At 47.9% G+C, this 25,822-nt stretch overlaps 2 protein-coding genes and 1 long non-coding RNA gene across 5 annotated transcripts in view; 1 reads left to right on the top strand and 2 right to left on the bottom strand.

Annotated features, from left to right (window-relative positions):
* Positions 1-25,822, bottom strand: part of LOC127008748 (tRNA-dihydrouridine(16/17) synthase [NAD(P)(+)]-like) — a 112,487-nt gene that overhangs the window by 24,163 nt on the left and 62,502 nt on the right. For all 3 annotated transcript variants that reach the window (XM_050881105.1, XM_050881106.1, XM_050881107.1), the window contains exons 2-3: positions 6,167-6,287; positions 5,955-6,067 (exon numbers count right to left, since the gene is read on the bottom strand). In XM_050881105.1, the coding sequence (XP_050737062.1) occupies positions 5,955-6,067; positions 6,167-6,284 (231 nt within the window). In that variant the 5' untranslated portion in view covers positions 6,285-6,287. The remainder of the gene's footprint in view (positions 1-5,954; positions 6,068-6,166; positions 6,288-25,822) is intronic.
* Positions 12,295-18,200, top strand: LOC127008750 (uncharacterized). The gene is made up of 2 exons (XR_007761288.1): positions 12,295-12,433; positions 12,569-18,200. It is a non-coding gene; the product is annotated as an uncharacterized LOC127008750 (long non-coding RNA).
* The window catches only part of LOC127008747 (uncharacterized), a 59,075-nt gene continuing 52,039 nt past the window's right edge, over positions 18,787-25,822 (bottom strand). The window contains exon 2 of the mRNA XM_050881104.1: positions 18,787-21,805. Coding sequence (XP_050737061.1) covers positions 19,648-21,525 — 1,878 coding nt within the window. The 5' untranslated portion in view covers positions 21,526-21,805 and the 3' untranslated portion in view covers positions 18,787-19,647. The remainder of the gene's footprint in view (positions 21,806-25,822) is intronic.

Here is a 25,822-nt window from a genome sequence, read left to right as displayed (position 1 = left end):
GCTAACACCACCGAGCAACCACATAACAAGAAAACGAAAAAAAAAAAGTAGCCGTGAAGAACAGCGGCTTTCATTTCTTATTACGAGGAGCAAAACGACAACTTAGAAGACAGCGAGATACCTGTTACGTCGGGGCTCATAAATACAGGTGTTGGGAGCGTTGAGAATTCCGGGTAAACTTTTCCTGCCGTTACTGTCGTCGAGAAACTCGGGAGAACATACGAAGGAGAGAACGAAACACCAAATGACTCTTACTAACATTGCCGTCAAGTTACGCATTCCTGTCAAGCATTCCTTCCTTTCGTAATTACAAGGAAAAACTGGAATTAAAGGGAAGAAGGAATGAAGGAAATGAAGGAAAAGGACAAACGAGGGAGAGAACGAATCACCAAACACCGACTCTTAACTAACACCGCCCTCAAGTTATGTCCTGTCAAGCGTTCCTTCCTTTCCTAATTACAAGAACAAAGAACTGGAATTAAAAGGAAAAGGTGAGGGAAAGTAACACATGAGGAAAAAGGAAAGGAAGGGGAGGAGAGAAGAAACAAAGACTCTTACCAACACTACCATCAAGTTATGTATGTCCTGTCTAGCATTCCTTTCTTTCCTAATTACAAGAACAAAGAACTGGAATGAAAGGGAAAGAGTGAGGGAGAGTAACACATGAGGAAAAAGGAAAGGAAGGGGAGGAGAGAAGAAACAAAGACTCTTAACAACACTACCATCAAGTTATGTCCCGTCCAGCATTCCTTCCTTTCCTAATTACAAGCACAAAGAACTGGGATTAAAGGAAGGAAGTGAAGGGAAGAGAGTAAGAAAGGGAAGGCTTTTTTTGTTCAAGGAGAGAAGGGACACCGACTCTTAACTAACATTGCCATTAAGTCCTGCCCCCTCCTTCCTTCCCTAATTACAAAAAGAACTAGAAGGAAAGGTAAAGGAAGGGAGGAAGACTAACACCTAAGGAAAAGGGAAAGGAAGGAAAGCAAGGGAAGAAACAATGACTCTAACCAACACTACCATCAAGTTACGTCCTCACACCTCCTTCCTTCCCTCTCCTAATTACAAGAAGAACCAGCATGAAAGGTAGAGGAAGGGAGGACGAGAAACACCTAAGGAAAAGGGAAAGGAAGGAAAGCAAGGGAAGAAACAATGACTCTAACCAACACTACCATCAAGACGTCTGACCCACCATTCCTTCCTTTTCTACAAGCACAAAGAACTCGAATAAAAGGAAGAGAAAGAAAAGGAAGGCAGTGAAAGGGAAGGAGAGTAACACCTGAGGAAACTAAAGGTATGGTAAGGCTTTTTTTGTAGTAATTAAGAGGAACAAAGGAGAGGCTTAAGAGGCACCAAGATCCAGGTCCCAGTGAGGCGTGCGGGCGACCAGACGGGCGTGAAATGGCCTAAAACGGGCGTAACGAGGCGGAGAGAACAGCGAAGACAAGAGAGAGAGAAGAGAGAGATAAAGGAAGAGTTAAGATTAAGTGACGTCATCGAAGCACATCAACTGACGAACACACACACACAAACGAGAAAGAAGGGGAGAACGAAAGAGAAAGGAAAAGGAAGTGAGAAGAGAAGAAGAAGAGAAGAAAAGAGAGGAATGAAAAGTGATCAGTGATGTTAGCGATACTAGAAAACAAACACACGAGAAAGAGAGAGAAAAAAATGGGAGAGAAAGGAAAAGGGAGGCAAAAAGGGAGGAAGAAAAAACGAGAAAGAGGAGGAGAAAGGGAAAGAAAGCAAAAAGAGAAGAAGAAAAAAAAAAGAGATAAATAAAAAGTGATGTGACGTTCCCGATACTAGCAAACAGACACAGAGAGAGAGAGAGAGAGAGAGAGAGAGAGAGAGAGAGAGAGAGAGAGAGAGAGAGAGAGAGAGAGAGAGAGAGAGAGAGAGAGAGAGAGAGATAGAGAGAGAGAGACAGACACACACACACACACACACACACACACACACACACACACACACACACACGAGAGAGAGAGAGAGAGAGAGAGAGAGAGAGAGAGAGAGAGAGAGAGAGAGAGAGAGAGAGAGAGAGAGAGAGAGAGAGAGAGAGAGAGAGAGAGAGAGAGAGAGAGAGAGAGAGAGAGAGAGAGAGAGAGAGAGAGAGAGAGAGAGAGAGAGAGAGAGAGAGAGAGAGAGAGAGAGAGAGAGAGAGTGTGATAAGCGACGTCAGCGAACCCCAACATCGACTGGCAAATACACACACGCACACACGAACACACACACAAGAGAGGGAAAGAAAGAAAGAAAGAAAGAAAGAAAGAAAGAAAGAAAGAAAGAAAGAAAGAAAAGAAAGAAAGAAAGAAAGAGAAAACGAAAGAAAAAGAAGACAAGAAGAGAAAGGAAAAGAGAAAGCTAAAGGAAAAAAAGGGAAAGAGAAAAAGAAAGTAAAAAACGAGAGATAAAGAAAAGAAAAAGGAGAAGGAAAAAAAGGAGAAAGGAAAAAAGGAAAGAACGAGAAAGATAAAGAAAACAAAATAAAGATCAAGAAAAAGGAAAACAAAGACAATAACAAAGACTGACCGATAACCGACAGAGATAAGACAAAAAAGAAGAAACAAAAAGAAAAAAAATCCCCCCCCGTCACTCTTTTCCTTTCTTTAACTTTCAGCCCAATTGGAGTCAGGCTTAAGGCGAGAAAATAAAGCCCCCCCAAAAAAAGAAGAAAAAAAACACCCGCCCTTTGCCGCGCCATTAGCCGAGAGGTAGTAGCGGACAGGACCCTAAAAATAACACGGGAGACAATTCGGTTTCTTTCTCGTCCCTATACAGATGTGTGACGCGGGGCCATTCATTACAAGAGGGGGAAGGGGGAAGGGGGAGGGGGAGGGTAGGAAACAAGGCAAGGGGAGAGGGGAGGAGGAGAGGAAATAAGATGGGGAGGAAGAGGGGGAGGGAGGATAAAATAGAGAGGAAGGAGAGGGAAAGGGAGGGGAAGGTTACACAGAGGGGAGGAGAGGAGGGAAGAGGAACAAGGTAGGGGGAAGGGGAGGAGGAGAGTAAACAAGAAGGGGAGGAAGAGGGGGAGGGAGAATGAGATAGAGATGAAGGAGAGGGAAACAAAACTGAGGGAAAGGGAGGGGAAGGTTACATAGAGGGGAGAAGAGGAGGAGTAAGGGGAAGGGGAAACAAGGAGAAGGAAAGGAGGGGTAGGTGGAGGAGGAGAAGGGGAGGAAACAAGGTAGGGGAGAGGGGATGGAAACAAGAGGGAAAAGGTAGGAGACACACGGTAAGGGGAAAGGGAGGAGGAGGGAAAAACAGGGAGGAGAGGAGGAAGGGGAGGGAGACTATAGGGGGGAGGAAAGACGAGAGGAGGGAGGGAAGTGGGTAGGGGGGGGGAGGAAACAGGAGGAGAAGGTAGGAGGAGACACACGGTAAAGGAAGAGGGAGGAGGAGGGAAACACAAGGAGGGGAGGAGGTAGGGGTGGGAACAGAGGGGGAGGAAAGACGAGAGGAGGGAGGGAGGTGTGTGTGTGGGGGGGGGAGGGGGGGGGGCGGACAAGGCACTAGAGACCTCTATTCCCAAAACTTTCTCAAGCCGACCCACTTTCTATTTTAAGCATCAGCCTCACGACCCGTCTCAAGGCCCCTGGACAACAACGGGACCCGTGTTCGAGACCCTTCATGTCCTGGTGTCGAGTATTCGTCTATTGATATGCAAGCGGTAACACCCAAACGGCAGACGATCACGACATTGCACTTTGAAGAATTTTACGATACATATCTTGAACTGGTTACAAAGAGAGTAATTTTTTTTTTCGATTCAAAGTTTGGCTCGTATTCACAAACGCTTTCGGATCTCAAAACAACTATTTAACCCGGTAGCAGCGACGGGCCAAATTAAATTAAAAATATGATAAAAACACCAATAAAACTATATAAAATCAGTTAAAAATTAAAAGCATGATAAAAACAACAACAATAAAAGGAGATAAGTCGGGTTCTCAAGAGCATTTCCCACATTTACGGGACAGAAGCCTTTTCAAACTATTACTAGGCTTATAAAACTACCCATGGAAATACTAACACAACCTCTACGAAAGTCTTAACAAGTGTGGTGTGTATATGTGTAAGTCCCGAAATGTTGAAGAAAAACGGGCTATACAAAAGAACATAAGGAGTCTGCAAGAGGTCGGTATGCCAGCTCTGTGAACTCTATGAACTCTATGAACTATGAACAACTCGCGGAAATTACCTCCTCGGAAGAAAGAACTGAACGACCGATTGGAATCACGAATATTTCACGTCCCCTTCACGAACTTCAAGACGCTGAGAAAGAGAGAGAGAGAGTGAGAGGGAGAAGGAGAGGCTCACACTTAACATCACTATCCATGAATACATATAATCTTCTTTTGAATGTGTCTATCGTACTGGCCCTCACTACATGACTGCCAAGCGACATCTACGAGAAGAGACATGGCATTATAGACGACTCAAACTGGTTACCAAAGTTATGTGACGGCTCTGCACTCATAGCCTTTCTACGTGAGATGACTTCCCTTCTACCTTTATCTCCGCTGGTCATTGGCTCACACAGGAACAGCCCGCCAGGATAACAAATCACAGGGCAGACCATAAAGGGAGAGAAACGCCGCCCATCCAATCACAGTCTTATACAGTATAGCACACTACAGCCCTAACCATTCAACCAAGCTCCTTACAGCCTCAGTTAACACACCACAGAGTTAACCACACTACCAAGCCCAGCCCAATCTAACCTAGCTCACTTCAGCCCTAACCCAACCTAACCCCAGCAAAACCCAGCCTTACATAAGACACCAAAGCCCTAACTACCTTATAAAGTCCATATCAGAGCCTTACCCATCACATCCCAGCACTAATTCAACCTAACCTCAACCTAACACAGTCTTACAGAGCACACTACAGCCCTAATGCATCTCAACCCAACCCCAACCCAGCCTTCCCCAGCCCTGTCCAGCCCAGTCTCTCCTCCAGCATCGAGTGACTCTCCCTCACAACTCACGGAAATTATCTCCTCTGAAGAAAGAACTGAACGACCGGTTGGAATCACGAATATTTCACGTCCCCTTCACGAACTTCAAGACGCTGAGAGAGAGAGGGTGGGGGAAGGAGAGAGATGGAGGGGAAGAGAGGCAGAGAGAGAGAGCCTTTTACTCCTTCCCATTCCGACCAAACTTTGTAATAAATATGAAGCGAAACGAGACGAGAGGAAAAGAACGCTGGAAGGACTTGAATCATGACAACCTGACGACTCTTTTTCTGTGTGTGAGACGGCGTGAAAAATTTATATAAAAAGACAACGCGGACGAGGACCGAGACCGAGAGCGAGAGACCAAGAGAAAGGGGGAGAGAGAGAAGAAATTATGATCAGGAAAATTCAGCAAACCAGTCCCCGGAGCGCGCCGTGGGAGACTAATATATCTTGAGGAGCATAAAGCGATTTCTCGTGAGGCGGGGAAAAAATATTAAAAAAAAAAGACTCGTGATATGATGGATTTTCTTGGCGGTGGTGTGTGGGGGCGCCTGGCCAGCCTCGGTCCCTCTTGGAATGTATATTACGGCATTACTTTCGAGGAGAGATCGTAAAGAGAACAAAAGAATAAGGTGATACAGAAAGGGGACGGAATGGAGCGTTATCGGCGGGTCCGTGTGTCTCACTCTACGGCACGAGCCACAATCCGAGTCTCCCACACATGCAGCGGCGCGGAAGGAAATCTAATAAAGAGAAGTGAACGAACCGAAGCATTTCTATACAGCCTTGTCTCCGGCAGCCGCCACTCACCTCACATGGGCTCCAAGTGTCAGTACAAATACATAGCAAATTCTTACCCCTAGATAACAAATATAAATCAAATTCTTGACCCTCCAAAAAGAAAACAAAGCGAATTCTTGACCCTGAGAGTACTAATTAAAAAAAACATTCTCGGCCCTGAGTCCGCCCAGGGCCCGCAGCCGCCACTGACCTGCACGATGAGCGGCCGGTCCTCGGGGCAGGACGAGAGGTTCTCCCGCCTGTAGCGCGCGTCCTTGACGAACACGTTGGCGTGCAGCATGGGCGTGTAGCACAGCTCGGCACCTGCGGGACACTGTGTTACTACACACACACACACACACACACACACACACACACACACACACACACACACACACACACGGCCTGGCGTCGCCCACGTACCGTAGCGGCGGGACAGCAGCCGCCACGCCAGCTCCGACGCGTCCACCATGGGCGCCACCGCCAGCCGCGCGCCGCCCAGCGTCTTGCGCCAGTAATCGTAGCCGCGAGGCCCCGGCATCACCTGCAGGGGAGAGAAGGCTGTGAGGAAGGGGCTTGGAAGAATGATCAAGGCTTGAGCTTGGTCAACTAACTAACAAAAGAGAAGAATCCCTGATGATGTTAGTCCAAAAATAAAAGCGAGAAAATAAGAGTCGACTCTCCTCATCCCTCGGCGGCAGGACACAGCCGCCCCACGCTACGCCCACGCTGGGGTGCGGCGGGCGCCCTCAGACTCTCGCCTTGAACAAGACTGCCTTACCTGTATTCTGTCGGTCACAGATGTGGCTTGGGAGATCCTCGCCGCGCCTCCACGCCTCCCCAACACACCTGCCGCCCGTCAACTGCCTGGAGCTACACGCACAACAACCCTCAGCGGACCTCCCGACGCATCAACACGAGTTCTGTTGACTTTCCGGCGAGGCTTTGGAGGGTCCCCGGGGGGCGGCAGGCCCTGGGGTGTTCAGGACTTCCGTCAGCGTCCCGCTGGGCCCAGGAGCTGCCTTACCTGCCTCGCCGCGCCAATGGTCGCCACGCCGCCATCACTGCAAGACTTACGCTCCACCAGCCCCGCCACAACTAGCTTACTGCATTTTTCTTTTTCTAGCTTCCCCGCTGACTGCTGACGTCCTCTGGGCCGTTGGTGCGGCTCAGAAACTCGCTGCGTCTGCAATCGTTTCCAGCGGCAATGTTGGCGGCACAAAAGCAGCCTGAGCCGCCTTCAGCGTGCCGCGCCGTGAGCCGCGGGGCCCCGGCGGCCTTGATGCTGATGGAGACACACAAAGCGGTATAACTTCAAAGCGGCGGCCTCAGGTGAGGGCGAGCGGCGCCGCCTCGCTGTTCCGCTCCATTTTGGGCCAGACGCCGCCCGGCGCCTGGGCCGGGGCCTTGAGTCTGACTGCCTGTCTGCTGGCTCAGGGAGAGTTTACATGACCCAGAAGGAAGGCCGTGAATTCCAATCTATGTCCTCCACTCCCCGTCTCTAAAAATAAAACTTCTTTATTTAACTCATGTGCTGGAGGGGGGAGAACCTTCTTGGCGTAATATATGATTGCTGTGCTGCCCCTGCCGGTGGTGGCGGGGCTCCTGCAGGCCACAGACGGCCACACTGCTGGCCAGGTCCCTTCCCTCCCTCAGCTCCCTACTCCCAGGCCACGGAAGGTCAGTAATAACAACAAAGACTTTTTCACTTTATTATTCAAAGTAGTTACATGTCTCAGTCCTTCAGAACGGCCATAGTTTATACCTTTACAAAACGATATGATACAAAACCCTCGTTCTCAATGTTAGGATAAACCGGGTCGAGTTGGCGGAGTGTTGAGCGGGCCACTGCGGGGCGGCCCGGCGCGGCACACACCGCCGGCCGGCCCCGCGTCGCCGAGTGTGCTGTGTCTCGCCTGACGCTGCGTCGTGGGTCGTGACTACATCGGTGAACTACACACAAAGGGAGTGAATTTCGAACTAAACGTGACGCTACAATGCGGTTCCCAAATGTCTAAAATTAGCACGTAAAAAAGGTTGGCACATAAATCAAGGTTATTATCCACGGAGCTTTTGGCCACTCTGACAGGTAAGGGGGGAGAGGGGGGCGGGGGGGGGAGGACAGAGGACTCCACCTCCACCGCCGCCACCACCCCGCTACCCCTCCACCATCCCTCACCACCACCACCACCACCACTACAGAGGCACAACCGCCCTTGGTGCTGGCAGTGGTGACAGTGGTGGTGATGGTAGCGGCCAGCCAGAGCTAATTAATACATATTTGTACTTTTCTTGAAATCCACCAAAGTCAAACAAATACAGTGAGCGTGCCCGAGAGGAAGGGAGTCTGCTCACCACGCACAATGAATACAAAAGAAAACACACCAACACATCATCCAGGAGCAAGTCAGACGTTGAGGACGAAACACAGTGTAGTAAAAAAAGACAAATATCCACGAGTCTCCGAAGAAAACGATTCAACCAAGCAACCAAGCAAGCACGAAGTCAGTCTTGAGGCTTCCTTACTCTACTCATGTCCGCGGGTAGTACAGGAAGTGGCTGATGCGCCCGTTAAGGCAAGTGATCACTGATATGGCTCGAGATATCTGGGTTAGAAGAAACTTGTGGCTCCGGCTTGGCGGGCACCGGGACCCCTGAACGCCGCGCTCCGACCTGTGCTCTCTCGGCGGTGAGATCGAAGAGGTAAGAACGAGTATCTATCCCGTGGGGGAGAACTACACTGGACCACTCAGGCAGCGCGCGCAGGGCCGAGGGGAGGCCGCGCGGCATTCTGAGGGGAAGGAAACGAGACAGCTATCACAGGAGTCTGCCCATCCGATATTGAGTTACACGGGGAGTTGGGGTTTTCACGTTCTACAAAGGGTCACTTTTCTACGACGATAACAACCACTAACTGTAAGGTAAGCTGCTGCTGACGCTGCTGCTGCTGACTACACAAACTAGATACAGCCACTTGGAGAGGAAGGTACTCCGTCCTGAGCGAGAGGTTTTGATCCATTAACATTCCGCATTGGTAACAGTGGGATGGTAACGCCATTGGTAACGTTAGGGATGAGAAGCTGGGAGGTGAGGGGCAACATTAGTAGGCTGAAAGGAAGCTGCAATGGGCGAAAGACTTCCACAGTCCACAGTTCGATTCCTCCACACTTATAAGGACTCTGAAGTGGCGTTCGTCCCATAGCAACTCCTTCGAACCCTCAAACGTCACTCTTCACCGTAGCCAACCCCAAGCCATGACGCCAGGCACTACACTGTTACCAAGCCTGAGTGCCGCAAATTCCAGGACCTATCGCCAGGGACGGGATATCTTCCTCTACGAGTGTCTGCACGCGGGGCCCAGACAGAACCTCCTGCCTGGCGAGCCCCGCGACGCTACCCACCACACGGTCACGAGTCACGACGAAGACAACCCGACGGCTACTCTAGGTCCTAGCGGCGTGTGTATGCGGCTACCGAAGCAGGCACCATCTACAGTGTTGCTCTACGGCGACTACGCACTACCAGGGAGGATGGCCCCGGCCCCTCCCTCCCCCCTACACCCCCAGCCAGCCATGTACCGCACGCCATGCATTCCTCAGCCTCACCCGGCCAGTCCATCAGTCACTTGAGTCCGTCACTTGAGTCTCCCGAGGATGTCTTGCAGGAGGACTCGACATGATAACAACAACAAGAATAACAATAACAATAATTCGCCGCTCGCCCGACCACTATCCAAGACATTAACCATCCCGTCTCACACGTCTCTTTTCATCCCTCTGTCCATTCATGTCCCAGTACCTGTCTCAATCCAGTCATCGTCCTCGTCTCTCTCCTCGCCACAAGACACACAAAACCTGAGACGACTTAAAGAACCCACTCCAGTTATCCATCTTCAGACCACCTCAGATCATAAGCCCAGAGGATGACACGACTACAAGAATGAAGTGAAGGAATGGTACTAATGTTTGGATTTGAGTCCCAGGAACCACTTACTCCAGATTTCTTTCCTTGGACGACTTAAAGAACCCAATCCAGTTATCCATCTTCAGACCACCTCAGATCATAGCCCCAGAGGATGCAGCGAATAGGAGAATGAAGTGAAGGGACAGTACTAATGTTTGGATTTGAGTCCCAGGAACCACCTGCTCCAGATTTCTTTCCTTGGACGTGGGCACAAATTGAGCGTCTAATGATATCTCAAAGTCCCAGGAAATGTTCTACAGAAGGAATGATTTGTGAGTGATAATACTGAGGCCACCTATTCCAAATTTCTTTCCTTAGACGTGGACACAAATTGAGCGTCTAATGATATCTCAAAGTCCCAGGAAATGTTCTACAGAAGGAATGATTTGTGAGTGATAATACTTGGGCTAAAAATCGAAAAACTCAACCTCCTTATCGTTTTTCTTTTCTCAGACGTGAACACAGGAATAAAAAATGGTCAGTAAGGAAAGGAATCGATAATGTTAATATTTTCGTCAAGTCACACGATCTCACCTCCTTCCGTTTTGTTCTGGCAGACGTAAACTAAAATAAAACACAGTCAACGAGGAGAGCAATCGCTAACGTTAACCCTTTCGCCGAAGTCCCACGATTTAACCTCATTCCGTTTTCATTTGCCAGACGTAAACTAAAATAAAACACACTCAATGAGGAGAGGAATTGCTGACGTTAACCCTTTCGCCGAAGTCCCACGATCTAACCTCCTTCCGTTTTCTTTTGCCAGACGTAAACTAAAATAAAACAGTCAATGAGGTGAGAAATTGCTAACATCAACCCTTTCGCCGAAGTCCCACGATCCAACCTCATTCCGTTTTCTTTTGCCAGACGTAAACTAAAATAAAACAGTCAACGAGGAGAAGAATTGCTAAAGTTAACCCTTTCGCCGAAGTCCCACGATCTAACCTCCTTCCGTTTTCATTCCTCAGACGCGAACACACATACATAACCCGCTTCATTTGATCACAAGTCCAGGAAACGATGTACATAAGGGGATGAATTACTAATGTTAATACCTCGCCTCCACTGAACACCTGTTGATAGAAATGAAGTGGGACGAATCGCCGGTACGTGATGATCAATTTATCGTGTCTCACCTTCATGATTCCACCTGGTCAAAGAGTCCTGCCGCCAATCAATATACGCAAGCCATTCCAAAAGGTACACGTATCAGATAATAGCTATACAAATAAGGTGGAAGAGGAGGTAGAGGACATGCGTGTGGGGTCGTCTATCGTGTCTCACCTTGATGAATAAGTTACACCTGGTCGCAAGGTATTTTCGGCACTTCCCACGTACTCAGACCAGACAAAAAAGACTACACCAATAAAGAAGAAAGATTCGCAGGTAAGTAAAATAAAATAAAGGTAAGGAAAAGAGAGGAAAGGAAAGAGAGAGGAAAGGAGAGAAGAGAAAAGAGGAAAGGAGAGGAAATGAGGAAAGGAGAGGAAGTAAAAATAAAGAAATAAAGGAAAATAATTATCAGGTGTATGTGTGGGAAACGAAAGGAAAGCAAAGGAGAGGAAAGGGAAAGAAAAGAAAAGCAAAGGAAAGGAGTGGAAAGAAAAGGAAAGGAAGCAAAAATAAAATAAAGTAAAAGAAACAACAGGTAGGTAAAACAAGTCTCAGGTGCGTGTGTGTCGTGTACCATGAGTCACACCCTGATGAATAAGACACCTGCTCATAGATCACCCACCTGGCCTAGACGCACAATAAGGTCAATGTGAACGAGGTATTGATTGCTTCTTGCCACCACCTGACAACGCTAAATCATTAACCAGCACAGCGTTACGTCACATCGAGTAGCAGAGCCTATAGAGCAATGATACAATTCCTCTTATTTTCCTTTTCTTTCTTCTTTTTCCCTTACTTTCATTTCCATTATAATCTCTTCCCTATATATCACTACTACGATTCCTTTTTTTCCCTTCCTCTTTCTTTTCTTTCCCTTTAATTCCCTTCCTTTCCTAAAACAACTCCTTTCTTTTTTCTTCCTTTTCCTTCCTCTTCAATTCCCTTCCCTTCCTAAAACAACTCCTTTCTTTTTTCTTCCTTTTCCTTCCTCTTCAATTCCCTTCCCTTCCGAATACAACTCCTTTCTTTTTCTTCCTTTTCCTTCCTCTTCCTTTCACTTCAATTCCCTTCCCTCTTCCCTTCCCTCTTCCCTTCCTTTCCCTTCCCTTCCATTCCCTTCCCTAACTCATTTGTTTTGCCTTCCTCTTCCTTCTCCTTCCCTTCCTTTCGCTTCACTTCCATAGCCTTTCCTTGCCTATAAAGTGGATATGGATTTGATGGCTTTGAATGATCCTCCTTGTATCCATATTGCCACGGTAAAAGCAACGCGAATGAATAATAAACAAGAGAATAACAAAATACAGGATTATATTTTTTTCGTGGGAAGTTTTCAATAACGTGAATCGATAAACTGGAACTAATAAGCCTTGAAAAAAAAACTCGGAATTAGAAAAGTTTGCAAAGTAAGAGGAACAATAGCTATTAGGGTATAAGTAACGGAGCCCTGAATATTGATCTTAGTCGAGGCATTAATAATTCCTCCAGCCAGGGTTGATAGAGGGGGTTCGAGGGAGGGAGGGAGGGAGGGAGAGAGCACCAGTGAAATGGATCAATGGAGTGGATGAGTATTAGAGTTGGCGGGAGGGATTGATGAGCTGATAAGAAGTACCACAAGAGGTAAAACAGGACACGCTTTTGCCGTAGACATATGCTTAAAAGAACTTCCCGTGAGAGGACTAGGCGTTGGAGATTGATGAACCGACCGTGAGTTGGCAGGAGGGATTGATGAGCTGATAAAAAGTGCCACAAGAGGTAAAACAGGAGAGGCTTTTGCCGTAGATATTTCCTTAAAAGAATCTCCCGTTAGAGGACTAGGCGTTGGAGATTGATGAACCGACCGTGAGTTGGCGGGGAGGGATTGACAAGCTGATCATAAGGGCCACAAGGGGTAAAACAGGAGACCCTTTTGCAGTAGACATTTCCTTAAAAGAACTTCCCGCGAGAGGACAAGGCGTTGGAGACAGATAAACCGACCGTGATGGATAGGTACAAAAGTATGATAGCGATGAAGATAAAAAATAGATAGATAGTGACTGATATAAATAGTAGCAAAATGGCACCGGAGAAAGATAAACATAGTGATGGATAGAGAGCAGTTTAAGCACACCGGATATAGATAAAAAAAATAGTTAAAGGACTAGGCGATGGAGATAGACAAACCGACGGTGATTGATAGATACAAAAATATGATAGCGATGAAGATAGAAACAGATAGATAGTCACTGATATATAGTAGTAAAATGGCGCCGGATAGATAAATATAATGAAAGATAGACAGTAGTTTAATAGCATCGGAGACAGAGAAAAATAAATTGTGAAAGATACATATAACACAATGATAGTTCCGGAGATATAAACAGATAGACAGAAAGGCAAATAATAAGATAATAGCACCGGAGATAGATAGAAAGACAGCGATAGATAGATTTAAATTGAGGTAATGTGTCACCCCGACGTTGGCTGAAACTACATTTTGTCAGACTAATTAGATTTAGCTTCCCGGAGTAATGAGATTCGAGACAGCAGATAAAAACAGGCTGCGAAATAACGTGTAACTGACCGTCCCTCGTTATGTTAGCTCCGAATGTGATAAATTGAACGACTTTTTTTTAATTTTTACAGTAAAGGAAGAAGCTCATGGGCAAAAAATAAAGTGAGGATATAAAAGCCCGCTAATCGCTGCTCCTATAAGAAAAGAGTAGAAAAAAGAGTAAGGAAAGCACAGGAAAGGAGAGGAAAGGAATGGCAGCAGAAAAAAGGGAAAGAAAAGAATTAGCAGAAGTAGAGAGTAGCAAAAGAGAGGTTAATACCGAACTATATAATGAGAGATCTCCTTCCCTACTTCCCTCCAACTCTCCCTCCTTCCTTCCTTCTTTCTCTCCCTCCCTCTCCCTACTTCCCTCTATCTGTCCCTCATTCCTTCCTTCTCTCTCTCTCTCCCTCCCTCTCCCTCCTTCCCTCCCTTCAAGATCAGTTTTTTTTCTGGTTCTCATAAAGTTCAACCTTAAAAAAAATTATCCCATACCTCCCCAAAAGATCGTAAAATTCAAACACAAAAAGAAAACTATCGTAAAGGCTATGCAAAAACAATATATTAGGGAAGGGAGGGAAGGACAAGAGGAGGAGGAGGAGGAGGAGGAGGAGGAGGAGGAGGAGGAGGAGGAAGGTTCAATATTAGCCAACTTTTTTTTGTCTTCCTCACTCGCTGAAAGTTTCAACGCTTCCAAACTTTCCAAATACGAAATCTTATGCAAAAAATCAAAGACCGGACCCTTCTTCTTTTTACCTTTCTCTACTTTATCTTCACCTCCCTTTCACTTTCATTACCTTTTCTTCCCCATGAGGAGAATATGGCTCTGATCTTTTGACATATTTTCCTGCTTTACCTAAATTTCACGGACTCCAAAAATTCCTCCCTTTCCCAATTACGTATTAAAATTCCAACACAAAGGAAAAACAACATACTGACCACGCAAGAAAAAAAAAATAAAGGTGGAGAAAGATATCACAAGTTTTTTTTCTGTCTTGCTCATTCGCCAAAACTTTCCCAGCTTCCAAACTTTCAAAATCTTTAGGGAAAAAAAATAATTTGGTCCTTTTAGTGACATTAATTCCAGGCGGGCGGGCAAGAGCAGAAGAAGGAAGGAAGGTCGCCGACGCCGCACCGCCCACAGCGCCGCGCAGCCCTCTGTCGGCGACCCGCGGCGCCTCCACAATGCATGTCACGTGAACAAGTCTTAATTAACGTCCGGGAAAGTTTAAATGAGTCGCCGCGGCAATAAAACTAATAATAATCTCAAGGCCGCGCGAAGGAAGGGAGGAAGGTCTTGTGGTGGGGCTGTCGGGCGATCATTTTTTATATACGTAATTAGTTTTTCTTTTGCTTCAGGATTATGATTTTCTCCCGTTTTCTTTCATGTTTTTCTTTGATTCCATTTTCTTTGAGCATTTATTTCTTCGATTATATATTTTTTTTGTTGGGGGGGACTAAAATATTTCGAGGGATTGTAATTTTCTTTTTATGTTTTCGTCTAATTCAGTTTTATGTGTCTATAGATTTCTTCATTTATATTTTTGCACGTCTAATAAATTTCTAGGGAAGTTTTTTAATATTTTTTTATATGTGGTTCCGTCTAAGTTCTCTTTTATATGTAAGAATCACGATTATAATTTCTTTTGGTTTAATTTTACGTACCCAATTATTTTTTTCTCTCCTGATAGAAGTACAGATTGGAATGGCGCGTACAAAATGGCAGACACACCCTTAACATTCCCATAGATCCATGACGTCATCACTATCCCTAAGAAAACCCACCAACCAGCTCGCTCGGACTCGTGACGTCACCAACATACCTGGCATGCCTACGAATCATCAATAACCAGAACTTAAGCCGGGAACACATTCCTAACACAACAAACACACATCAGGAAAAGTTACGTGACAGCCTCTGAGTCATCCGTCGTTCAGATAGTTTGGGTAGGTGAAACATAGCCGTGGAGCCCCCCTTATAAATACCTTTGCTCCTCACACACACACAACCTCTAGTGCTCCCCAATTTCTATATCTCATGGGTTTTTTTTTCTGTGTATTGTTATTGCTCTTTCATAACACACTGAATACATATCGTTCAGTTGCATACAAACTTTTACCATTCATCTGTCAATCCTTTCTACTGCCTTTCTTTAACACGGTGAATTCATCTCGTTCATTTACATAAGAACCTCTATCATCTATTTGTCAATACCTTTACTCTCTTTCTCAACACTGAATACACATCGTCTAGTTACATAAGAACCTGTATCATTCATCTGTCAATACTTTCTACTGCCTTTTTTTAACACGGTGAATTCATCTCGTTCAGTTACATAAGAACCTCTATCATCTATTTGTCAATACCTTTACCCTCTTTCTCAACACTGAATACACATCGTCTAGTTACATAAGAACCTGTATCATTCATCTGTCAATCCTTTCTACTGCCTTTTTTTAACACGGTGAATTCATCTCGTTCAGTTACATAAGAACCTCTATCATCTATTTGTCAATACCTTTACTCTCTTTCTCAACACTGAATACACATCGTCTAGTTACTTAAGAACCTCTATCATTCATCTGTCAATCCTTTCTACATTCTTTCTTAGCATGCTGAATACATATCGTCCTGAGTGACATAAGAGTCTGTGTCATTCATCTGCTGATACCTTCTATTTCCTGACACATTGAACAAACTCCTTTCAGTAAGTAATAACATCAATCGCCATCTGTCCACATTTCTTAGCATGACACATTTGATACATACCGTCCAGTGCTACAAAAGATCGACTAACATTTGTCATTTTTCTATAGCTTTCTTTATCACTCAACAGAACATCCCATTTGCCTAATTCCAGACCTCTCATCAAAACTTTTATGCAACATTTCCTTATAAACGTATTCTAACATTCGACATTTTTCTACAACTTTCTTTATCACTCAACAGGATATCCTATTTGCCTAATTCCAAAACTTTCATCGTAACTTCTATATAACATTCCCTAACTCGTACTGCTGTCTTGAACTCCCCTTCCCAATTTCCTAAAACCTCTATTGAACACTTAACAGAACCCCATCTAGTCGTAAGCATCAACCTCTATCGTAACTTACAAGACTCCTTCAGCATTTCCAAGAACCTTTTATCGTCACATCAGAATCTACCTTTATCTCTGTCTTAAACTCCCTTTCATAACTTTCTAGAACCCAATCAATCCTTAACAGCACCTCCTTTCATTACAACCAAGAACAATTCGTCAACACTCTTTACAAACCTCATTCTTCACTTCCCTTCCTACGGTGCGATCCTTTATCAATACAATGAAAATTTATCGCCTCCTTCATAACCTCCCTTTTTATCACTGACTAGAAAAAAACTTTCGACAACACTCTTTAAAAATCTCCTTCTCCTTCCAATCCCTTCCTACAACACGAACCTTTATCACTACCAAGAACCTTCACTGACCTTTACCAGAAACTCCCTTTATATCACTGACTAGAAGCACCTCTCGTCAACACTCCTCTTAAACATCTTTCATTTCTTTCACTCCCTATCCTACAATACCTCTTCTTGGCCCCATCAGGACCCACATACCTTGGTGCTCGCTCGTGCTGCTCACCGGACCGCCAACACAGCAACAACAGGAGGGGACAAAGACGTTGAAATTACCATACAAAGCAGGAATGCCGAACGAAAAGCCTTGGACGAACGGAGATGGAACGGCCCGGACACATGGGCAGACGAGACGAACGAAGATTTAAGAGACAGGTGGCGTTCATTCACGACCATGACCTTTTAGACGACCATCTATTGTCTGTCTAAAGCACGTGGGAGAAGGGAGAGTCGAGCTACCTTCTCCTCTTCCTCCTCCTCCTCCTCTTCGGTATCGTCAGCGCCTTCTACACGTTCAGTCTTCGTGTGTGTCTCTTCCAGCCAGGGAACAAAGACAGTGAGAAGTCTTTGGGGGAGCAACGGTCGAAACTGGAGCCTTTTGGGGGAGAGCGAAGGAGGGAGGAGGAATCCGAAGGGAGCCGGAATAGGGAGAGGAGTCTTTAGGGGAGCAAGGAAGAGAAACTGGAGCCTTGAGGGACCACATGGAGGCTTCGTGTGGGTGAGGGGAGACGTCAGCGTTAGGGAGAAACAAGAGGATGGTTAAGGGTAGGAAAAAACATGGATGGGGTGTGAGATGGAGTCCTGTGGCAATGGAAGAGAGTACTGGGGATGAAGAAGAGTAATGAGAGGGAGTGTGTGGGTGACTGGGACGAAATTAGATATAAAGATTAATGGAGGGAGGGCGTCGGTGTGAGATGGAGTCCGGTGGCTAAGGACGCGAGGGCTACGGGAAAAAGGGAGCGGGGAGAAAGTGAGAAAACGTGTGGGACGAAAATATATAGACCCTTAAGGCGAGGGCTGGCGAGGGGCCGATAAAAGTGATAAAAACGCCTCGCTGTCACTCCCTTTAAAAACCGCCGAGAAAAACGTGAATTCAAATTTCGAAACTTGAACGCCCCGACGCTTCCCCTCCTGCAGAACTCGAAGTTGGGCGAAGAAAAAGTGGGATGAAGAAGACTGCGACTGTTCCGGGATTAACGAAGGGGAGTGGAGGTTAGCGAAGTACCGGGAAGAACTATTGGTAAGGACAGTTGTGAGTCGTGAGGGGTCGGCCACGGAGACACCCTCTTGTAGGACTCGAAGTTGGACTAAGAAAAAAGTGGGACTTCGACCGAGTGTTCCATGATTAACAAAGGTGAGTGTCGGTTAGCGAAGTACCGGGAAGAACTATTGGTAAGGACAGTTATGAGTCGTGAGGGGTCGGCCACGGAGACACCCTCTTGCAGGACTCGAAGTTGGACATAGGGGCGTATTCTTAAATCTTTCGCCGCCCAAGTGCACACAATAAACAAGGCTTTCGTAGGCGTTTTGGGCATTTCCAGGGGTAATTTCATGGTCCTGGTGGTACTTTGACCCTTCTTCTTTACCATGAACCCATAACACCACTCATTAGAACCCGATTGATCTCCTGTTTGGCCTTTGGAATTAGTTGGCGTGAGAGGTGGGAGCGTCTGGGAATACCGACCTAAGGGGACTTCGACCGGGTGTTCCAGGATTAACAAAGGGGAGTGTCGGTCAGCGAAGTAGCGAGTCTTGACGGTTGAACAGTATGAAGAACTATTGGATTGAGGACCTGTATGGGTCGTGAGGGGTCAGCGACGCAGCAACGCCCTCAGGAATTATATATTGAGCGGGTTGTCGGCACTCGGGGACCTTCCAGCCGGCGGCCACCAGATGGGGTTCGCGACCTCAAAAGTGGGAAGCGAAATAAGAAATGTCTCCCGTACATGGCCGGCTACTGTGTCCTTTTAGCGTTTATATATTGGATGATCGTGTGTGTGTGTGTGTGGTGTGTGTGTGGTGTGTGTGTGTGTGTGTGTGTGTGTGTGTGTGTGTGTGTGTGTTCCTAACGTCCTGGCGATGGTGGGTCAGAACTCACACAGAGGGAGAAATGGAGGAAAGGAGTGATGAAGGGAGGGAGGGAGGGAGGGATGAGTGGAGGCAGGAGGGGAGGCGGATGGCCGCTGCCGGGCGTTACTCACTCGGGTCACAACAGTTTGCGGGATATTTTTCAGCCTTTTCGGTGTAATGTTGTAAAGCCAAGAGTAATACTGCCTCGTGACGGAAAGCCGCGACCCGAGGCTCGGCCAGGCGGTACATTCCCCTCCGGGGCCTTCGGGAGGGCACTCGCCGGCTGGTGGCTGAGGCAGATCCCACCCGGCAGCGCCCTCCCCAGGCGGCACTTAGGCCCAAGGGAGGATGATGTGCGCCTCAGAGCCTCGCCCGCCGGAGGATGAAGTGGTGCCGCGGCGTCCCGCTGAGGGTGCGCCTCACAGGAAGCCGAGGAGAGGAAGTGTCGTCTACACACACTAAGAGAGGTTGGCACGGGCAAGACGGCGCGTCGGCCAGTGAAGAGAAGGACCGGCGGGCAGCCTCGAGGGCCGCTGCCCGCCGGCAGGAAGCATCGGTCGGGCACCGGAAGGAGCCTTGGCACGACTCGCGTCTGGTCCACAGAGTAACACAACAAGTATTGCTGCCGCCGCCTCGGCACCCCAGTATTCATAATTTCATCATCACGTAAGAATATATATTATCATCAAGCTGCCAGTCCATTTTTAAAATACTTTGGCAGTAATAAAACGTCTTATGAGCTTCATTATGAATGTCAAAGGCCAGTTGAATATGTTTGAGTCACAAGCGAGTCACTTTCACCGTGGGCGCCGCGGGCGAGGCGCGGGTCGCCCCCTGCTACATGTGCAGCTCCACGTGCGTCGCCTCGCCGTTCTGGGGCTGCGTCGGCCGGGACAGGCACGAGCGGGCGGCCACGACGCCGCCCTTGGGGCTCTGCGACACAGAACCCGAGCCCTCCTGGCCGCCCTCCTTCCCCACCAGTGTGGCAGTGCTGGCGCCTGGCAGCGAGCTGGTCCTTCCGTAATAACTGTTACTCTCGCCCGCCATGCCGTTCATCTTCACGCGGCTCAGGACGCTGTGCCCGTTGGCGCGCCGCGTCACGTCGGCGGCGCCCACCAGCGGGCTCACTTTGGTCGGCGTGTGAGGGACGCGGCCAGGGCTGGTCCGCGGGCTGCGTCCCGGGCTGTGGGCGGGACTCCCGGCAGGACTTGGGGTGCCACTCGCCTCCTCGCGGATGGCACGCACGGTGGGTGGACTGGGCACCGTCTGATCACACTCCTTGATGGGGGAGAGGTGCGGCGCGATGCTGGAGCGGAGGCGGCGGCGGGAGGGTCTCGGGCGAGGCAGTGGCACCGTCCTCACCTCCACCTCCTCTTCGACGGAGAACTCGCTCACCGCAGTGGACACAGTGCGGCTCAGGGACCGCAGCTGCGCCCTGGACCGCACGGTCTGGATCTGCGGCAGCTGCGGCACTGAAGACACCCGGGTCGGGGGCGTCCTGGGCGCCGAGTTGGTGGGCGACACCATGCTGGTCACGCCGCGCCCACCCTGCTGCTGCTGCAGGCGCGAGGCGTGGCCCTGGTGGGGGCTCTTCCCCACCACGGGGGAGCGGGAGTCCTCCGACGGCGTGGTGGGAGAGGGTCCCGGGGTGGAGGCGGCGGAAGACCGAGGTGACCTTACAGCAGTGGTGGTGGTGTTGAGGGAGTCGACGGAGACGGTGGAGAGCAGGGCGGTGTCTGTGGTGGACGAAGGTGTGATCTGGTTACTTGGAGGTCGACGAGTTACTGCCCAGCCGCACACGGCACCTTCCCTCTCCGTGGCGCCGTCCCGCCCGTACGTGCTGAAGGAGTGGGCCGAGTTGGAGCCCCGCAGGTGGTGGCCGCGGATGTACTCGTAGGTGGTGAACCCCAGGAATATGATGTAGGCGTGGAAGGCTGCGAGATGCACCAACAGAACCTCTGCCACCAAGGCCACGGAGAAGAGCGTTGACAGCAGCCCGATGAAGGCGCCGTCGTACACCAGAGCACCGAAGATGGAGAAGTGGCAGTAGGGCGCCCCCTCCGAGCACGTTAGGGAGCTGTCACCCTCGTCGGCGTTAGCCTCAGGAATCCGCTGCATGTTCTGCTGAGGCCTCGGCTCCTCCCAGGGGGCCAGGTACTCCTTCTTAAAGTAGTAGAGCACGATCTCGGCGAGGCAGGTCCCCATGACCAGGAGGCAGGCCAGGATGGCCGTCAGGACGCACGCCAGGAAGATGCGGTAGTTGCGGCGACCCACGCAGTGGTTGAGCCACTTACAGTGGTGGTCGAAGACGTCCACACATTTGTTGCAGGCGCTGCAGTGCTTGGTCCGGTTGGACGTGATCGTGATGTTGCACAGGTGGCAGCGGCCGTTCTCGATCACGTGGTTGTGAACGTTGCGGTCAAACTCCGGCACCTGCTGGCGGTCCTTGCGCGCCCTCAGCTGCGGGTCGGCGGGGTCGAGGGCGAGGGCGAGGGCGTGCGTGAAGACGTGGACGGCGAAGACCACGCCGGTGACCAGTGCGAGGGGTAAGGCCAGGCGGGAGTGGAGGGCGGGGAGGACGGCGCCGTACATGAGGGAGGTGAAGCCCAGCATCACCAGCCACGCCAGCACCTGCTGCGGGTGGAGCGGCAGCTGGAGGCCGTGCACGCGGCGCACGCGGCGCGGGCCCGCCCACCACGGCCGCCCGTCACCCATCGCACAACACCATCGTCACCGCCCCCGCCCCTCCGTCTCCGGGCACCTCCCAAACCGGCCACTGCCGCCACCCGAAGGGGCCTCGGCCAGCGCTGCTCAGTGTCCGCTGGGGCACGGCTGGACCTCCGCCCCGGCCGGGCTTGGGGCGGCCAGGCGGGCGGCCGAGGGAGGCATGATGAGTCCCACGGCACGGCCTCGCCTCGCCACGTACCACACACTGACACGTGAGGCACAGAACACGCCGTTAAGATGTCTTTAACACTGTTAGTCTCTGGGGGACCTGCAAGGAACCATTAACTTATCAAATACCGCCACTGTCTGTCTGTCTGTCTCAGCACCGAGCGCCGCTATTCAAGGCACGCAGCCGCCGTGAGCACGGCTGACTGAGGATTACCAGGATAAACCAACCCACGAATCACGCACGTCGTAAAACCGCACGCACCATGTCCTCCAGCCGGTCATCAAGAACTTAGTCTCTTCCTCACGGCTTGCTGCCCTGAGGAAGATTACAACTCCCTCGGCGTTCACTCCACAGCGCCGCCACAATGTTCCGCGCCGAGCCAAGGGAACAACACAGCAGGAGACAACGAACACTCCAAGGACACGCAAGGGAAACAAAAACACATAACGAGGATGCGATACGAAGCCACAATCCCAGACAATCCATCCTGAACCCCTCTCCCCCTCCCAATCCCCTTCCTCAGTCCCTCTACGACAACCCTCCAGTCACCCCTTCCCACCCGCACACAGACACACACCCGCACACACACAAGCCTATCAGTCTAAGCCGCCTCAGCCCCAGCCATCTCTACAGGCCGCTCAGCAACGCCGGTCACGTCTGGAGGCGACACGGTTCCCTCCTGCGCGCCGGCGGTGTTCTGGGAGGCGAGCGAGACGTCCTCCTCTTTTGTACTTAATGAACTGAAGGAACAAGGAGCGGGTGCCGATGCCGGGGGCCTTTGTGTGTGTCTTTCCTCTCAAGGCGGAAAAACACGTAAAAGAAGGGAGCTCCATTAAGAGGGTACAATGAACTTACACTGTCTTTTTCTTTATGAAGGCGAATTATCAGAAATGTTTTGGTATTTAATGAGCTAGAAGGTGGAATAATGGGGTATCTTTGTGTGAGTTTTTCCTTTCACGGCGGAAAAACACAAGAATTAGTTAGTCTTTCTCATAATGATCAGGAACAGGGAATTATCAGTCAATGTTTAGGTATTCCATAAACGAAACTACAAGCTGGGTGGTAGAACATGATGTCTTTTTGTTTTGTTTCCCCTCAGGACGGAAAAAACACATAAGAGTAAAGGAGATCCCTCAAAAAAATATACAATGAAATGTTAGTGTTTTTCTCGTTATGATCAAACGCAGTGAATTATTAGTGAATGTATTGGTATTATATTAACTAGAATAATACAATAGGTATGGTAAAACACTATATCTCTGTGTTTCTCTCTTTCTTATCCTCAAAAAACAAAGACAAGAAAGAAAAAAATAAATTAACTAGGATGATTCAGTAAATTAGATGGTAAAACAGGATATCTTTGTGCTTCTCCTCTTTCTTATCCTCAAAAAACAAAAACAAGAAAGAAAAAAATAAATTAACTAGGATGATTCAGTAAATTAGATGGTAAAACAGGATATCTTTGTGCTTCTCCTCAAAAAACAAAGACAAGAAAGAAAAAAATAAATTAACTAGGATGATTCAGTAAATTAGATGGCAAAACAGGATATCTTTGTGCTTCTCCTCTTTCTTATCCTCAAAAAACAGAGACAAGAAAGAAAAAAATAAATTAACTAGGATGATTCAGTAAATTAGATGGTAAAACAGGATATCTTTGTGCTTCTCCTCTTTCTTATCCTCAAAAAACAGAGACAAGAAAGAAAAAAATAAATTAACTAGGATGATTCAGTAAATTAGATGGCAAAACAGGATATCTTTGTGCTTCTCCTCTTTCTTATCCTCAAAAAACAGAGACAAGAAAGAAAAAAATAAATTAACTAGGATGATTCAGTAAATTAGATGGTAAAACAGGATATCTTTTAGCTCCTCTTTCTTATCCTCAAAAACAAAGACAAGAAAGAAAAAAATAAATTAACTAGGATGATTCAGTAAATTAGATGGTAAAACAGGATATCAATGTGTTTCTCCTCTTTCTTATCCTCAAAAACAGAGACAAGAAAAATAAATTAACTAGGATGATTCAGTAAATTAGATGGTAAAACAGGATATCTTTGTGCTTCTCCTCTTTCTTATCCTCAAAAGACGAAGACAATAAAGAAAAAATGAAAACCCAGATACATAAGAAAAAGACGATAATATAGACTTTCGTAATGATGGAAGAAGATGAACCATATCACCCTTACCTCATTAAACAACGTAACATAACCCCGCAATCAAGCCAAGTAACATTACCTGCACAAACCAAATTACCTGTGAAAGCATACGTAACAAATCCGACATTTAACTATAGCGAACGAAAGAGAGAAAATAAGGCGAAATATAAAGCAAAAATACGGTACAGGTAATAGGGACCGCACTTAACTATAGCGAACAAGAGAGAGAAAAAAAGACGAAATATAAAGCAAAAATACGGTACAGGTAATAGGAACCACACTTAACTATAGCGAACGAGAGAGAGAGAGAGAGAGAGAGAGAGAGAGAGAGAGAGAGAGAGAGAGAGAGAGAGAGAGAGAGAGAGAGAGAGAGAGAGAGAGAGAGAGAGAGAGAGAGAGAGAGAGAGAGAGAGAGAGAGAGAGAGAGAGAGAGAGAGAGAGAGAGAGAGAGAGAGAAATACAGCAAAAATACAGTACACGTAATAGAGACAACACTTAACTATAGCGAACGAAAGCGAAAAAAGTTGAAAAATAAAGCAAAATTATCTAAAAAGCCTGCCGCGCCGAACAGCCCCCTCGCCCCCCTCCTCCACCCCTCTCCGCCCCCCTCTCGAAATGCTACACTTAATTACTTGGGTACGAAAGAAGCTAATTGTTACCGACTCTCGTTTCCTCCGATGTCGTAAAAATCTTTCGTTCTCGCTCGGAAACATGAGATCGCTAGAGGGTGTTTGATTCCTCTCATTTTTGGCTTCGCTGGTTGCAATGGAGGAAGGATGAGTGAGTGAGTGAGTGAGTGGGTGAGTGAGTGAGTGAGTGAGGGACTGACTGACTGACTGACTGACTGACTGACTGACTGAATGAATGAATGAATGAATGGATAGGCAGTTTCATTTTAGCCTTGGTTTAGTGATACATATGAAGCTTGAGTGCGTAAGTGAGAGTGAGTGAGTGAGTGAGTGAGTGGGAGAGAGGAAGTGAGAAAGTGAGTGAATAAGCAGAGGAAGGAGTTAAAAAGTTGACACAGAGAGTTAGTTAGTTAGTCATTCAGTTAATTAGTCAGGCAGTCTGTCAGTCATTCAGTGCGGCCGAGAGAGGGAGAGCGAGAGCGAGAGAGAGAGAGAGAGAGAGCGAGAGATAGAGAGAGAGAGAAATAAATAATACTAATACGTTGAATGCATGAATAATATACTAAATGAGAGAGCGAGAGACCGAGACCGAGAGCGAGAAAGAGAGAGAGAGAGAAGACGAGAGTGAGAGAGAGGCTGCGTCATCCCTGCAGCAGCCTCCTTCGTGTCAGACATCCTCATCTTATCTGGCAACAATTTCACACCGGACAACGAAGATATATTAGTTTCCCCACGTATCACACGCACTCAACCCACCTCCCTCCTCCTCCTCCTCCTCCTCCTCCTCCTCTTCCTCCTCCTCCTTCTTCGCGGTATTTACTGTAGCAACTTTCGAACCTAACATAAAATACAAGACACATTAACGTTATTTTACGACCATCGAGCGATATACGTATAATGAAAAGGCTGTAATAATGGAGAGAGAGAGAGAGAGAGAGAGAGAGAGAGAGAGAGAGAGAGAGAGAGAGAGAGAGAGAGAGAGAGAGAGAGAGAGAGAGAGAGAGAGAGAGAGAGAGAGAGAGAGAGAGAGAGAGAGAGAGAGAGAGAGATAATTGCCTTGAGATATCCATGGGTCTTTCATCTTTATTTTCCTCCATTTCTTCACTTTTTTCCCTCCTCCTCCTTCTCCTATTCCTCCATTCCCCTTTTTTTCCTTCTTTTTCTCCTCCTCCTTCTTCTCCTTGCATCTTTCTCCACTTCCTCGCTCTCTCTCTCTCTCTCTCTCTCTCTCTCTCTCTCTCTCTCTCTCTCTCTCTTACGTGCTACACAAAACGAAAATGAACGAAACTCAAAACTATGCACCAAAGGAAGTTTCATCTTGTTTCCATTTTTTT

Source organism: Eriocheir sinensis, chromosome 38 (assembly GCF_024679095.1).
Source record: "Eriocheir sinensis breed Jianghai 21 chromosome 38, ASM2467909v1, whole genome shotgun sequence".
Classification (NCBI taxonomy): Eukaryota; Metazoa; Arthropoda; class Malacostraca; order Decapoda; family Varunidae; genus Eriocheir; species Eriocheir sinensis.
This window is presented reverse-complemented; position numbering and strand designations above follow the sequence as displayed.